Source organism: Oncorhynchus masou, chromosome 18, assembly GCF_036934945.1.
Source record: "Oncorhynchus masou masou isolate Uvic2021 chromosome 18, UVic_Omas_1.1, whole genome shotgun sequence".
Classification (NCBI taxonomy): Eukaryota; Metazoa; Chordata; class Actinopteri; order Salmoniformes; family Salmonidae; genus Oncorhynchus; species Oncorhynchus masou.
The window spans coordinates 21692130-21709663 of record NC_088229.1 but is presented as its reverse complement, the minus strand read 5'-3'; the positions used below and the strand labels follow the sequence as shown (position 1 = coordinate 21709663).

The 17534-nt window shown below is 41.6% G+C and overlaps 1 protein-coding gene across 3 annotated transcripts in view; it reads left to right on the top strand.

The window, feature by feature from the left end:
- The first annotated feature begins 543 nt into the window (after nt 1–543).
- The window catches only part of LOC135504209 (prickle-like protein 2), a 50210-nt gene continuing 33219 nt past the window's right edge, over nt 544–17534 (top strand). For 2 of the 3 annotated variants that reach the window (XM_064922566.1, XM_064922564.1), the window contains exon 1: nt 544–787. In XM_064922566.1, coding sequence (XP_064778638.1) covers nt 746–787 — 42 coding nt within the window. In that variant the 5' untranslated portion in view covers nt 544–745. The remainder of the gene's footprint in view (nt 788–17534) is intronic. The other variant, XM_064922565.1, reaches the window with a different exon arrangement.

The following is a 17534-nucleotide window of genomic DNA, read 5'->3' as shown; positions in this document are numbered from 1 at the left end:
AAACATCTGCCGCGCTCTACGCATGAATCTACACCTTTTTCTCGCTGAGTGTTCATTACAGAATACTTAAAAACGCCTAAAAACGCAATGGATTCAGCGGAGCTACAGTGGCGCCTAACCCAGCAAGAGGAGCGTATGGAGTATTCATAACACATATTTAGCTTCTTTAACAAAAATTCCACCAGTAGCCCTGTTTGGAGTTATGATTAGATATGCAGGAAAATATACATATTTTACATAGACTTAAGCATAATGATTCTAGATACTTGAAAAAAATGCGAAATTCTCAATTATGGGCGGGGGCCTAGACCCCCTCAGGACCACCCTGCAGCCATCCTCATGTACTTTGTTCCCCTTCAGATGTTTTGGGGTGCATGATGCCCCTGGTGCACTCTACCTTTAAAAAGTTGACTCCTCATGGCCCGAGTGTTTTCTTATTAATGCAACAGATGGGCAATATTGAAGAACCTCAACGCCAGTACAGTGTTCATCCGTGCTCAATGAGTGCAGTCATCTCGGTGTAGCGTGCTTACGTATGCGTCAGTAATATTCAGACGACTCCAGCAAATTGACTGCGTAAAACTCCAAGAAGAGGGGGTTTGTACAATTTGGTACTGTATTTGGGACACAGATTATCGGAACATATTTTACGTTATTGAATTTAGATGCTTCATGTATCTACCTATTTAAATACTCTCCCAGGCTATTTGGAAACAACGAAGCCGCTTGTTCTTTAACCATCGACATGTTCAAGCGCGGATCTAAAAAACGACGGTCGAATCGCTCGGTAAGTAGAATGGCCAGAACTACAGGTTAAAACATTGTACTTAGTTTTTTTTGTTTTTCAGTCCGTGGTATAGGCCTACTGTTTTCTGGAACGTACTTAGGACATTATTGACATAGAATAGCTTTTCGAAGTGTATCTAGTTAATTACTTACAAAATAAAGATAATCAAAGTTGGCAGAACTAAATAGGCTATGTGTTTTTGTTTTTTTTGCTAACGTTGTGTTATTCGGATTGGTTATAGATCTGCCTATGCGTTATGATATAATTGGACAAGTTGCTTTACTTCTCTTGAGTTAGTTTACAGAATTCCATTCTTTGTTTTCTGAGTTGAGATGAATCATGGTTACGTGGGAGGGGCGTACGGTCACCTACGTCATTGGCATTTACCTGCACAGGTTAGGCAGGCAACTTCTAGCCCAAAGTATAACCTTCCACTCACCGACCCCAGCCCGCACACTCTTAGTGAGCTCTGTGTGACACACACTCATATTTTTTTAAATGTACACACACTTGTTGCTCAAAGGCAAGGTAGTCTTTAAAAATGTTTTTGAACATTGACTCACCAATGCATTTGAGTTTACACCTATGACTAGTGCCAGGGAGGACATTGTTTTTTTTTCAGTAAGGGAGTTGAACCATTCAGTCATGGAGGACTAGTATAGCTGTTGTTATACCAAACATCTGGCTTCTAGCATACTTGGAGCATTTCCAATGCCCTTAAAAGTGAATCCCACTATAATTATACTGGGCTGTTGGCATGTGGAACTCACCACACACAACAGATCCACACTATGGCCCCATTTAGGGTCTGCTGTATTAATGACTGCTCTATAGTATCGATTCTATACGAACTTCAGTAGAAGGTGAAATTGTATGTGGACATTATATAAGACATTCATACATACACATTTTAAAGAGTTATTATTGCAATTTCAAGAAGGCACATAAAAAGGCATATCCAGGGAGTACGTGTCTCCTTTCCTCTGCAGGAGCTTCCAACATGTGAATAAAGCTTTTAGTCAGCGTCATTTTAGTAGCCTGAAGCAATCCTCCCAATGGAAACTAAAAACACAGGTAGTTAAGACATGCAAAAGCTGCAGAATTATGCCTACTCAGTTTTGTCATGAATCACTTGAAAGGGTGGTTTTGAGGTCAAGACACAACACAGTAAGCCAGCTGGTGAGTTTAGTTGGTGTCAGCCTCTCTTAGTCAAAGAGAGGATACATTTTCAGGAAGCAATAAAAACATTCTTTGCAGAAAATATATCCCACACTGCAGTACGTGTATTAAATCCCTATTGACGACAACAAATATTATCCCAGGTGTACAGTAGATGCATTTGAGGTAAAAACCTGAACACATCAACGTGCATCAAAGGTACAGAACCTGTGAATTGCAAAGATAAACAAAAGGCTGTATGATGTTAACATGCAGTATGGTATTGTCAACGCTCAAAAGGGATGGGGATGTGTTCCTGACCGTTCCCGAGAGAAGAGCAAGATGTGTGTGGTGTTGATGGTTAGGTGAAGCGTTCCCTGCAGGCTGTGTTTTTGATGTATCCAGCCCAGTGAGGAGTGTAACAACTCAACCCAACATGCCTTTAGTGATTTTGGCTGCACAGGCCTGTGACCCATGACTTCTCCACTGTTAACGTTGAACTCCTCAAACACAGCGGGAAAACTATACGTAAAACATTCTGTTTTATGACTAAGCTAAACACCCTGCTGGCTCCATTCCAGCATCTGTTCTTATATGCATTGTAACAATGTTGTTACTATATAGTTACATTGTTATAACATGAGTATAAGGAGGGGTGAAAGTAGAATACATTACTTCCCGGTAAGGGTCCACCTATGCATGCACGCGCTTGTCAAATAATCACTTCAGGGCTCCTTTACTAAGCTACCTGTCAACCCATTTAGTTCATTTGAGTCAGTAAGGCCTAATGCCCAGAGCACGTATTAGTGGCCGCAACCGGACTAGATTGTGAACGACTCTTGGCGGAATGCATTGCTTGACTGCCGTGAGGGTGATAAGCACAATGTTGTTCATGAACTGCAACCCCCCCCCCATCCCCAATTAATCCTCTTGAGTTTGTAGAGCAGAGGCTGTGTACGTTTTGGTTCTACAAAGCTGTGTCCATCATAACATTCAATAATCAATTCATTGCATTCATTCTTGCAGCATGCGATCAATTATGAGTTCTAAACATGTATTTTTCTTCTCTACACTCATGATCTATTTATTCCCTGCATGCATAATGACAGACGGTTGGAGCACATGTCCGGAGCCGTTGAGCAAGAAGAGGGTGTATTAATCCTGCTGTAGGGCTCATAGCGGCAAGCACTAGTAGGTCTAACGAACTAAAATTAACAAGTCACTCAGAAAAACAATTCATGACTCTCGAGTCAGTAAAAAGAGTTGTTAAAAAAAATAAAAACGTTTGCGAACTGCACATCACTAACATACATCCACTGAGTGTACAAAACATTAAGAACACCTATTTCCATGACAAAGACTGACCAGGTGAAAGCTATGATCCCTTATTGATGTCACTTGTTAAATCCACTTCATCAGTGAAGATGAAGGGTAGGAGACAGGTTAAATAAGGATTTTTAAGCCTTGAGACAATTGAGACATTGCTTCTGTATGTGTGCCATTCAGAGGGCTTCACAAAATATTTAACTGCCTTTGAACAGATTATGGTAGTAGGTGCCAGGCCCACCGGTTTGTGTCAAGAACTGTAACACTGCTGGGTTTTTCATGCTCAACAGTTTCCCGTGTGTATCAAGAATAGTCCACCACCTAAAGGAAATCCAGCCAACTAGACACAACTGTCAGCATCCCTGTGGAACGCTTCCGACACCTTGGAAAGTCCATGTCCTGACTAATTGAGGCTGTTCTGAGGGCAAAAGGGGGGTGCAACTCAATATTACGAAGGTGTTTCTAATGTTTTGTACACTCATTGTATTTTCAGCCTCCAAACAGTGGTGAATGGAAAGAAACGTCTGTTACACAACATTTTGGCAATTGTCATTACGCTCCTAGAAGAAAAGGTGTTATCCAGAACCTATAATGGTTCTCCGGCTTTCCCAAATAGAAAAACCCCTTTGAAGAACCGTTTTTTTGATCCAGGTAGAACCTTTTTTGTTTCCATGACGAACCCATTCCACAGAGGGTTCTACATGGAACCCAAAAGGGTTCTAACTGAAACCAAAAACGTTTCTGTTATGGGGACAGCAAAGTAACCATTTTGGAACCCTTTTTTCTAAGAGTGTAGGCCAGAATTTATGCATCCACATTGTCATAGGCTCATGTTTTTACCGGTACGGCATACCCCCAGTATTTATTTTGCCAGGACATAGTACCCCAAAGTGTTACCCAAAATTGCCATTACAGTCGTGGCTAAAAGTTTTGAGAATGACACAAATATTAATTTCCACAAAGTTTGCTGCTTCAGTGTCTTTAGATATTTTTGCCAGATGTTACTATAGAATACTGAAGTATAATTACAAGCATTTCAAAAGTGTCAGACTTTTATTGACAATTACATGAAGTTGATGCAAAGAATCAATATTTGCAGTGTTGACCCTTCTTTTTCAAGACCTCTGCAATCTGCCCTGGCATGCTGTCAATTAACTTCTGGGCCACATCCTGACTGATGGCAGCCCATTTTTGCATAATCAATGCTTGAAGTTTGTCAGAATTTGTGGGTTTTTGTTTGTCCATCCGCCTCTTGAGGATTGACCACAAGTTCTCAATGGGATTAAGGTCTGGGGAGTTTCCTGGCCATGGACCCAAAATATCAATGTTTTGTTCCCGAGCCACTTAGTTATCACTTTTGCCTTATGGCAAGGTGCTCCATCATGCTGGGAAAGGCATTGTTCGTCACCAAACTGTTCCTGGATGGTTGGGGGAAGCTGCTCTCGGAGGATGTGTTTGTACCATTCTTTATTCATGGCTGTGTTCTTAGGCAAAATTGTGAGTGATCCCACTCCCTTGGCTGAGAAGCAACCCCACACATGAATGGTCTCAGGATGCTTTACTGTTGGCATGACACAGGACTGATGGTAGCGCTCACCTTGTCTTCTCCGGCCAAGCTTTTTTCCGGATGCCCCAAACCATTGGAAAGGGGATTCATCAGAGAAAATTACTTTACACCAGTCCTCAGCAGTCCGATCCCTGTACCTTTTGCAGAATAGCAGTCTGTCCCTGATGTTTTTCCTTGAGAGAAGTGGCTTCTTTGCTGCCCTTCTTGACACCAGGCCATCCTCCAAAAGTATTCACCTCACTGTGTGAGCAGATGCACTCACACCTGCCTGCTGCCATTCCTGAGCAAGCTCTGTACTGGTGGTGCCCCGATCCCGCAGCTGAATCAACTTTAGGAGACAGTCCTGGCGATTGCTGAACTTTCTTGGGCACCCTGAATCCTTCTTCACAACAATTGAACCACTCTCCTTGAAGTTCTTGATGATAAATGGTTGATTTAGGTGCAATCATACTGACAGCAATATCATAGCCTGTGAAGCCCTTTTTGTGCAAAGCAATGATGACTGTACGTGTTTCCTTGCAGGTAACAATGGTTGACAGAGGAAGAACAATGATTCCATGCACCACCCTCCTTTTGAAGCTTCCAGTCTGTTATTCGAACTCAATCAGCATGACAGAGTGATCTCCAGCCTTGTCCATGTCAACACTCACACCTGTGTTAATGAGAGAATCACTGACATGATGTTAGCTGGTCCTTTTGTGGCAGGGCTGAAATGCAGTGGAAATGTTTTTGGGGGTTCAGTTCATTTGCATGGCAAAGAAGGACTTTGCAATTAATTGCAATTCATCTGATCACTCTTCATAACATTCTGGAGTATATGCAAATTGCCATCACACAAACTGAGGCAGCAGACTTTGTGAAATGAATATTTGTGTCTTTTTCAAAACTTTTTGCCACGACTGTACATGACTATGATGGCACTGGTCAGCTTTTAGGTTCAACCCTTTACCCAACTTTGTGGCCCTCACAATCTATCCGACTGCTGTGATCACATAGCCATGACATGCATGAGCCTGAGAACAAACACACAATATCTGATCCCCACCTTGTAATAACAAAAAATGCTTTTTAGATAACCTGATATCAAGGTCATAGGCAGTAACTAAAGTAGGATGTGTGTATACAGTTGAAGTCAGACGTTTACATACACCTTAGTCAAATACATTTAAATTCAGTTTTTCACAATTCCTGACATTTAAACCTAGTAAAAATTCCCTGTCTTAGGTCAGTTAGGTTCACCGCTTTATTTTAAGAATGTGAAATGTCAGAATAATAGTTGAGAGTGATTTATTTCATCTTTTATTTCTTTCATCACATTCCCAGTGTGTCAGAAGTTTACATATACTCAATTAGTATTTGGTAGCATTGTCTTTAAATTGTTTAACTTGGGTCAAATGTTTCGGGTAGCCTTCCACAAGCTTCCCACAATAAGTTGGGTGAATTTTGGCCCATTCCTCCTGACAGAGCTGGTGTAACTGAGTCAGGTTTGTTGGCTTCCTTGCTCGCCCACGCTTTTTCAGTTCTGCCCACAAATGTTCTATCTGATTGATGTCAGGGCTTTGTGATGGCCACTCCAATACCTTGACTTTGTTGTCCTTAACCTCTCTAGGGTATGTGGGACGCTAGCGAAATTCAAATACAGAAATACTCATTATAAAAATTCAGAAAACATACAACTATTTTACATAAGGTTTAAAGATGAACCTCTTGTGAATCCAACCACGGTGTCAGATTTCACAAATGCTTTACGGCAAAAGCATACAATTATTTGAGAACAAAGCCCAGCAGACAAATCATTACAAACAGTAACCAGCCAAGTAGAAGAGTTACACAAGTCAGATATAGAGAGAAAATTAATCACTTACCTTTGATGATCTTTATATGGTTGTACTCAAAAGACATTCATTTATTCAATAAATGTTCCTTTTGTTCGATAGTCTCTCTTTATATCCGAAAACCTCAGTTTTGTTCTCGCGTTTTCTTCAGTAATCCACAGGCTCAAACGCAGTCATAACAGGCAGACAAAAAAATCCAAATTGTATCCGTAAAGTTCATAGAAACATGTCAAACGATGTTAATATTCAATCCTCAGGTTGTTTTTAGCCTAAATAACCAATAATATTTCAACCGGACAATAACGTTGTCAATATAAAAGGTAAACAAGAAAGGCACTCTCTCGGTCGTGCGCATGAAAAAGCTCTGACACGGCAGGGTCCACTCATCCAGACTTACTTCCTTATTTTTCAGAATACAAGCCTGAAACAATTTCTAAAGACTGTTGACATCTAGTGGAAGGCATAGGAACTGCAATTTGAGTCCTAAGTCAATGGATACTGTAATGGCATTGAATAGAAAACTACACACAAAAAAATCCTACTTCCTGAATGGATCTTTCTCCGGTTTTCACCTGCCAAATAAGTTCTGTTATACTCAGACATTATTTTAACAGTTTTGGAAACTTTAGAGTGTTTTCTATGCAAATCTACTAATTATAGGATATGCATATCTTCTGGGCCTGAGTAGAAGGCTGTTTAATTTGTGCACGCTTTTCATCCAAAATTCCAAAATGCTGCCCCCTACCCTAGAGAAGTTAAGCTATTTTTCCACAACTTTGGAAGTGTGCTTGGGGGTCATTGTCCATTTGGAAGACCCATTTGCGACCAAGTTTGAACTGATGTCATGAGATTTTGCTTCAATATAGCCACATCATTTTCCTTCCTCATGATGCCATCTATTTTGTAAAGTGCACCAGTCCCTCCTGCAGCAAAGAACCCCACACCATGATGCTGCCACCCCCGTGTTCTTTGGCTTGCAAGCCTCCCCCTTTTACCTCCAAACATAATGATGGTCAATATGGACAAATAGTTATATTTTTGTTTCATCAGACCAGCGGACATTTTTCCAAAAGGTACGATCTTTGTCCCCGTGTGCAGTTGTTAACCGTAGTCTGACTTTTTTATTGCGGTTTTGGAGCAGAGCTTCTTCCTTGCTGAGCGGACTTTCAGGTTATGTCAATATCGGACTCGTTTTACTGTGGATATAGATACTTTCGTACCCGTTTCCTCCAGAATCTTCACAAGGTCCTTTGCTGTTGTTCTGGGATTGATTTGCACTTTTCGCACCAAAGTACGTCCATCTCTAGGACACAGAACGCATCTCCTTCCTGAGCGGTATGATGACTGCGTGGTCCCATGGTGTTTATACTTGTGAGAGTTTTCTTGACATCATCAGCTTCACATGTTCTCTAGCACATGATGCATTTCTCCTCCCTGCTCTTGTCTTCATTCATGGAAAAATAAGCTGAAGGAGCCAAAGTTGTATGATGGATCTGAAGTTTCCATTACAAACTTTATTTGTCATGGTAATGATATGCAGATAACATCCCCTCTCTCTCTGTTTGCACCATGAAGTTAATTAGAACCAGCATGGCAGGTTTGGATGCATTTCTTTCTGGATCAGTTTACAGATGGGACTGTTCTAATACCGGCTTTTACTCCATGAGCAGAATGGATCAGCTTTATGAGGACGGAGTTTGACCTTGTGTTTCTTGTTTATGCACTATTATAAAGGAATTCATATGCAGTACATAAACTCAAGGCCTACAACCATTATCTGAACATATGACTCCTGGCATTGATCAACTCACATAAATGTTTACATTGATTGTAAGGTCAGAGAGCAGTGTGCTTTTATCGTCAATATGTTTGGGATTTCACTGCTGAGTACAGTGCATTCGGAAAGTATTCAGACCCTTAGAACTTTTCCACATTTTGTGTTACATTTTACGTTACAGCCTAATTATAAAAGTGATTAGATTGTTTTTTTCCCTCATCAATCTACACACAATAGCCCATAATTAAAAAGCAAAAACAGGAAACTGTATAACATCACATTTACGTAAGTATTCAGACAAAATGTGTATATATGTATCTCTCACGTCGCTCTACAAAAATGTAGGAACAACGGGTGTTCCTGCCATGAGGCAACATTTAAAAATACTGTAGAAGATCAACTGAAACGGATCAGAGGCTCTATGGTCGAATCTGGAAACTATCATCTCGAAAACAAAACGTTTATTATTTCAGTGAAATACGGAACCGTAACGTATTTTATCTAATGGGTGGCATCCCTAAGTCTAAATATTCCTGTTACATTGCACAACCTTCAATGTTATGTCATAATTACGTACAATTCTGGCAAATTAGTTCGCAACGAGCCAGGTGGCCCAAACTGTTGCATATACCCTGACTGCGTGCAATGAACGCAAGAGAGGTGACACAATTTCACCTGGTTAATATTGCCTGCTAACCTGGATGTCTTTTAGCTAAATATGCAGGTTTAAAAATATTACTTCTGTGTATTGATTTTAAGAAAGGCATTGATGTTTATGGTTAGGTACACGTTGGAGCAACTACAGTCCTTTTTCGCAAATGTGCACCGCATCGATTATATGCAACAAAGGACACGCTAGATAAACTAGTAATATCATCAACAATGTGTACTTAACTAGTGATTTATGATTGATTGTTTTTTATAAGATAAGTTTAATGCTAGCTAGCAACTTACCTTGGCTTCTTACTGCATTTGCGTAACAGGCAGGCTCCTCGTGAGGCAGATGGTTAGAGCACTGGACTGGTTAACTGTAAGGTTGCAAGATTGAATCCCCGAGCTGACAAGGTAAAAATCTGCCGTTCTGCCCCTGAACAAGGCAGTGAACCCACTTTACCTAGGTCGTCATTGAAAATAAGAATGTGTTATTAACCTCTTACATCTATGGGGGCGCTATTTCATTTTTGGATGAAAAACGTTCCCGTTTTAAACAAGATATTTTGTCACAAAAAGATGCTCGACTATGCATATAATTGATACCATTCGAAAGAAAACACTCTGACGTGTCCAGAAATACCAAGATATTCTCTGTGTGTGCCCTAGAACGTGAGCTTCAGGCAAAACCAAGATGAGATGGCATCCAGGAAATGACAAGGATTTTTGAGGCTCTGTTTTCCATTGTCTCCTTATATGGCTGTGAATGCGAGAGGAATGAGCCTGCCCTTTCTGTCGTTTCCCCAAGGTGTCTGCAGCATTGTGACGTATTTGTAGGCAGATCATTGGAAGATTGACCATAAGAGACCACATTTACCAGGTGTCCGCCCGGTGTCCTGCGCTGAAATTGGTGCGCAAAAGTCACCTGCCAGTATTTTTCCATGCGATACAGAGAGGAAAGCAAGCTTCCACGAACTGCATATCAATGAAGAGATATGTGAAAAAACACCTTGAGGATTGATTCCAAACAACGTTTGCCATGTTTCGGTCGATATTATGTAGTTAATCCGGAAAAAGTTTTACGTTGCAGGTGACTGAATTTTCGGTTCGTTTCGGTAGCCAGATGCAATGTAGAAAACGGAACGATTTCTCCTACACACAGACGCTTTCAGGAAAAACTGCGCATTTGGTATGTAACTGAGAGTCTCCTCATTGAAAACACCAGAAGCTCTTCAAAGGTAAATGATTTTATTTATTTGGTTATCTGGTTTTTGTGAAAATGTTGCGTGCTAAATGCTACTCAAAATGCTAATAATTTTGCACGCCCAATTTTTCAGTTTTTGATTTGTTAAAAAAGTTTGAAATATCCAATAAATGTCATTCCACTTCATGATTGTGTCCAACTTGTTGTTGGTTCTTCACAAAAAAATACAGTTTTATATTTTTATGTTTGAAGCCTGAAATGTGGCATAAGGTCGCAAAGTTCAAGGGGGCCGAATACTTTCGCAAGGCACTGTAGACAGGTGTGTGCCTTTCCTTCTTAATTTTTAAAATCCATTTTAGAATAAGGCTGTAATGTAACAACATTTGCAAAAAGGTAAGGGTTCTCAATACTTCCCGAATACCCTGTATACTGATTTAACCACACTTGTACTGAACCGAACAGTACTGTACTGGCCTAACAGTTGTTAGCTAACATTTTATGCGTCTTTATTGCATTTACTTATGCTCCTTCTCTGTAGGCTTTGTAAAGTATATAGTACTTCTGGTATTTGCTCTAACCACAATGCATGATTTGCATGCCCTCTCTCTCCATTCCTCTCTTCTCTCCCCAGTATTCTAATCTTACATTTTGTCAATACAACATGATTGGTATTTTCCTCCCCTGTTTTTCTCTCTGTATTTATGACACACTTTCCCAGGAAGTCCCATGCTCTGGTGGAGAGTTGCACATGTCAAGGATCAGTGAGTATGGCAGAGGGCAATGTGGCTTCACTAGCTGTTTGTTTTAGCACACGTGTTAACATGGGTCGCCTCATTCCCAGAGACGAGAGTCAGCTCTCTGACTATGTGTAGTTATGTGTGAGCGTGTTTGTTCAGTACAAGGTATGAAGTACAAAACAGATATTTTCATGTTTGAATTTGTATTTTATTAATAGCAACTTGGAGGGGAACGTTTGACGAGGACTTACTTTCTCAGTACTCCGTACATTTGGGCTTGTGTGATTAGAGTTGGTGGTTTCCCCCTCCCTGTCCCCCTGAGATCAGTCACCATGTCTGAAAGTTCTGTTAGCAAATGAGAACAGAAAGGTCCAGTCACCCAGAAGTCATTTGTACAGTTCCTTTATCCCCACCTTCTTGCCATTTTACATTTGTGTGTATACACAAGACGTTCAAACAGGCTATGTTTTAACTTTTTAATTTATGTTTCTACCTTGTACTGATTGATTTAGATAACTTTGAGTACTTATGTCTGTGTGTGAGCATGCATGTACATGTCCTTATGTAGATATTAAATCACACACCAGATGCAATAAAATGGTATGTGAACCATTCAATGTTCTTTCCTTAGCTTGTGACTGTTTCATGTGGGCTAACCTGTTGATGCTGTTCATAGATTGGGCATCTGAGCTCAGAGCAGGGGGGGTGGTGCCATTGGTAGGTTGGTGTTGAAGTGTCTCAGTGGTGTAGTTTCTCAATGACACACAAACATCACAACATCTGGACTCAGTGAAGGAATAGGCTCATTGATGAAAAGAGTGAAATACAGACAACAACATCCAACCGATTGGTCTATTGTAGCATTGTTAGTACTGCAGCCCCATCATAATAACCTAGTTTCACAAGCAATAAAAACCCAAATGGTATAACTGGCTTGACGTGAATACTAACATGACATTTACCCTATGTACTGATATGTGGTTTGAGAACAAAGTTGAACAGGTATTCACAGGTGCCTTCCAATTCCCGTATCACATGGGTTTGGTTAATTTGGGTGTGTGTATGTGAGAGAGAAGGATAAGTGGTATGTCTGCATGTCTGTGTAGTTTGTGAGATTTGCTCGAGGGACTCTCCAGTTTTTTGGCACCGTTCTTGTTTCGTGGCAGGGATTATCTCTCCCTGTCTCTCTCACTTATCTAAGAAATATTGTTTTGTTAACTACCCCATCCTTCCCTTTCTATTGTTTGAAGGGCTGGCTAATGTTTTGCACAATGAAACAAGAGTAGACTGACAAATTGTCATGTACACCACACAAACCAAGACTGGGTGTATCAGGTTATGGTGTATGGCAGGGGTTCCCAATTACATTCAGCCGTGGGTTGATATTATTATTTTTGTCTTGAGAGGATGGTTGGGGGCCGCAACATAGTAATACATAATTGTACACTGCAAGATGCCCAAACATATATAGAATTTGAGAAAAACTGAGTCATTTCAAACCTTGATTAAATTGGGATACTTGCGAATAGGGATGGGCGGGATACCGTATCCAGTGGAGGCTCCTCAGAGGAGGACCATCCTCAGTGAATTTCATTCAAATAAAAATAGTGAACCATTAAAGTTTTCCTTTTTTCATAAAACTATACTAAATATATTCATGTCACCAAATAATTGATTTAAACACACTGTTTTGCAATGAAGGTCTACAGTAGCCTCAACAGCACTCTGTAGGGTAGCACCATGGTGTAGCCGGAGGACAGCTAGCTCCTCTTGGTACATTGACTTCAATACAAAACCTAGGAGGCTCATGGTTCTCACTACCTTCCATAGACTTACACAGTAATTATGACAACTTCCAGAGGACATCCTCCAACCTATCAGAGCTCTTGCAGCATGAACTGACATGTCCACCCAATCAAAGGATCAGATAATCTAGTACTAAAAGCACAAGCTAGAACTGCAGAACATAAAATGTGGTGAGTAGTCGTCTCAAAGAGAGAGAAAGACAATAGTTGAACAGTTTTGAACAAATACATTTCTTCTAAAACGAAGGAGATCAAGACAGAGAGAGAACTAATATGGTGACAATGATGTAGGCTGTATGTAGCGGTTAATGATTTATTAGTGATGCACCGATATTACATTTTTGGCCGAATCCGATATCCAATATTTTCCTTGCTAAAAAAACGACACCAATACCTGATATTTAACATTTTAGGTGCCTTTTAAGCATTCTAATACAGATAAATAGTCAACACACACACATGGACGCAGCGGTCTAAGGCACTGCATCTCAGTACAAGAGGCGTCACTACAGTCCCTGGTTCGGATCCAGGCTGTATCACATCCGGTTGTGATACAGACACACACACTCACACACACACACACTCACACACACATTGACCAAAAAGTTATTTTGTTGGTATTTACGTATGTCCCCATTACCAGTAAAACATCATCAAAACCTATTTCTTTCACTTACTTGCTGTGCTGTTTCGATTATTCAGTCGTTTCATTCTCAACCAGGATTGCATCATACATGTCAAGCAGTGAAGTTTCAGCTGTCTGTCCGTGGCGCCTCTTCCTCGGTACGCACTATCACTATGTCTGTTTCCATCTGTGTATGTAACATTTCACATAAACCCTGTTTCTTGTCTACATCAAAGTAGCGGTCCTTGTACATAGCATCGAGCATGGTGGCGACACAGTAAAGAGAGAATGCCACCGAATCGCTTGTTCACAGCCTGTGTGGGCAGTTGTGTTGCCGGGGCAAACTGTTGTCAAGAGCAAATGTTTCATTCACCGATGTGGGCCAGTAAAAACATCCACCTCGTCTGGAAAAAGGGCCATCTTCACTCAATAGAAACTATTCAGCACTAACGTCACACACTAGCTGCTAGCTAACTGGTTAGCTTAGCATTGACGAAGTCAAAATGGGCATGCGCACTCCACTGTTATGTGACAGAATCGGTGGCGTTAAAATTAGGAATTAGAATACGAATACTACACTGAACAAAAATATGAGTGCAACATGTAAAGTGTTTGTCCCATGTTTCATGAGCTGAAAAAAAAATATCCCAGAAATTTTCCATACGCTCATGAAGCTTATCTCAAATTTTGTGCACATTTGTTTACATTCCAGTCAGTTTTGTTGAACAGATGTTTCCATGCCATGACAGAGGGTATCACGTCTGCTGCAGACGCAATGGATGAGTTTATTCCTCGAGTCAGTTGTTCGAATGGCACTAACTAGTGTGTTCATGTTTTAAAAAATGCCATTGAAATGGCAGCAGTGGTATGACAACCAGCACATTCATGAACATGCAATACGGCTTTCCTCAGTACGAAATCCTTATCAACCCACTGTGCTGTCAGACTCAGCCTGCTCATGGGGCTGATATTGCTGGTCCAAATGTCAGTCATGAAGCTAATAGCAATGACGCAATTACTGTGTAACTCTGGTAGGGCAACATCTGAAAAATGGTACAAAAAAAACTGAGATCAGTTTATTGTCAAGGGCAATGAATTCCATTATCTTGGCTTTAATGGATTTCACCTTTGTGTTCTCTCTCTGAAATTTCCTTACTCTTTCAAATGACTGCTCGACTTGAATGCTCGATCCACACAGCAGACATTGTGGGCTAGGTTAGGAATGCTGTGTTGCACGTGTAGTGCGTGGCGTCATTACATCATGTACCTACGTTATTTAGGTATGCACGTCATCTTTGACATTGGTTTTGCACATCGGCTTTAAACTAGACATCGGGCCGATACCGATGTTGGCATTTTTAGCTAATATCAGCCGATTACGATATGTTCACCGATATATTGTGCATCCCTGGTATATACTGTATTCCGGGTTATTTGGAAATACCCACAGGATGGTTTTCATATACCGTCAATACCGTTGAAACTATTTCTTTGGGGTTTTTGAATACATTTCAATATTTGTAGCTACTTTTTGAGTAAATACCTGCAGTGAACTTGTGGAAGAAGTTAGGAGTTCTTCATTTGCCTGCCACATTATTCTTCATTATGAAGCTTACCGTAGTTCCCCAGAACAGCAGGCAGTCACGTGTTTGTTGTAAAGTGTACAACTGGAGAATGCGGACGCTAGTAAGTCCATAGCATTCTATATCTATTGGTGAGTCCTTCTCTGTTGTGCTGCACATATGAGGCAATGAAGTTACACTTGTATGCAATTCACTACTAAATGTTTGCCATCAGATATTTTATAACTGTCTAAGATGTGCTATACTCTCCAGCTGTGTATTTAGTTACTTCTTAGTTTGCTGAGTATGTGGCTGAATTAATAAGGAGATGGGTTGTTAGCTTTCTGCCATGTTTGAGAAGTCAAAGACCTCTGTACAGCTGCCATTTTCCCCCTGTGCTTCCAAATAAGATTTTTGCCCCCTCTGCTCCGTGTACACATGTATGCTTGTCTGATGGAAGAGCAGCATCACAACTTTGTTCATTTGCGCAATTTCTCTCGTTCCCTTTCGCTTGTAAATGTCCACACTCACTGAAAATGGCTACTCGCTGTACTTGTATAACTTTATGAGCTGGAACAATTGGGGGGGCAAATCAAATCACCCACGAGACGAATTTGGCCCGCGGGTCTTCTATTGGGGAAACCTAGTGTATGGTGTGAACCAACTGTTTATCATCTACTGTATCTCTCAACACCTTTAGACAAATGTAAGAAAAGAGCACATTATTGTGAGAAAATTATTCATCAGAATGTGGTAGAGGAGAGGTAGGATGCCAGCGTCAGATGAAAGGAAAGTGGAGACAGTGACTACATGGAGAGGGAAAGGAAAGAGTGCAGCACACTTCCTGTATCTGTTTCCTTCCTCTCATCTCTAAAAAGAGACACCACAATAGAGCAGTAGTGTGACACACGCACTCTCAAAGACTACTTGCATGAATAGACACCAATACTAATGTGCAAAGAATTATATATTTTTTTAATGGTTTGTTGAATGTACTTTGAGATATTCTGAATTCACAAAATGAAATAGTTTGGGTCGTGTGTGGCTGTAGTCCCACTCCCAGCAGGAGCTGTAGTTCTGCTGTATAGGGATTGGACTCAGGGCCTGGGCTGTTACTTCTGGACTGGAGGAGAACCTGTTCCCCTACCTCTAACTAGGGCTGTGGCGGTCAGGACATTTTGTCAGCCAGTAGTTGCCAAGCAATTAACTGTCCGTCACACTGTATTTGACTGTTAGTTTACATAAACACGTTTAGCATCTCCTGGCTTCCACACATAGCCTACAAGCCACTGATGCAGACCTTTGGAACATCTACATTTAGAAAAGTGAGATCTATGGCATCCCACAACTGTCCCAGACTTTACATACTTGAAGGAATAAGCGTTACAACGAGGCCTGTACTGGAGCAGGATCAATTTGGAGGTGGAGGGTTTGTCATGATCTACATTTACATTTACATTTAAGTCATTTAGCAGACGCTCTTATCCAGAGCGACTTACAAATTGGTGAATTCACCTTCTGACATCCAGTGGAACAGCCACTTTACAATAGTGCATCTAAATCATTTAAGGGGGGTGAGAAGGATTACTTTATCCTATCCTAGGTATTCCTTGAAGAGGTGGGGTTTCAGGTGTCTCCGGAAGGTGGTGATTGACTCCGCTGTCCTGGCGTCGTGAGGGAGTTTGTTCCACCATTGGGGGGCCAGAGCAGCGAACAGTTTTGACTGGGCTGAGCGGGAACTGTACTTCCTCAGTGGTAGGGAGGCGAGCAGGCCAGAGGTGGATGAACGCAGTGCCCTTGTTTGGGTGTAGGGCCTGATCAGAGCCTGGAGGTACTGGGGTGCCGTTCCCCTCACAGCTCCGTAGGCAAGCACCATGGTCTTGTAGCGGATGCGAGCTTCAACTGGAAGCCAGTGGAGAGAGCGGAGGAGCGGGGTGACGTGAGAGAACTTGGGAAGGTTGAACACCAGACGGGCTGCAGCGTTCTGGATGAGTTGTAGGGGTTTAATGGCACAGGCAGGGAGCCCAGCCAACAGCGAGTTGCAGTAATCCAGACGGGAGATGACAAGTGCCTGGATTAGGACCTGCGCCGCTTCCTGTGTGAGGCAGGGTTGTACTCTGCGGATGTTGTAGAGCATGAACCTACAGGAACGGGCCACCGCCTTGATGTTAGTTGAGAACGACAGGGTGTTGTCCAGGATCACGCCAAGGTTCTTAGCGCTCTGGGAGGAGGACACAATGGAGTTGTCAACCGTGATGGCGAGATCATGGAACGGGCAGTCCTTCCCCGGGAGGAGGAGCAGCTCCGTCTTGTCGAGGTTCAGCTTGAGGTGGTGATCCGTCATCCACACTGATATGTCTGCCAGACATGCAGAGATGCGATTCGCCACCTGGTCATCAGAAGGGGAAAGGAGAAGATTAATTGTGTGTCGTCTGCATAGCAATGATAGGAGAGACCATGTGAGGTGATAACAGAGCCAAGTGACTTGGTGTATAGCGAG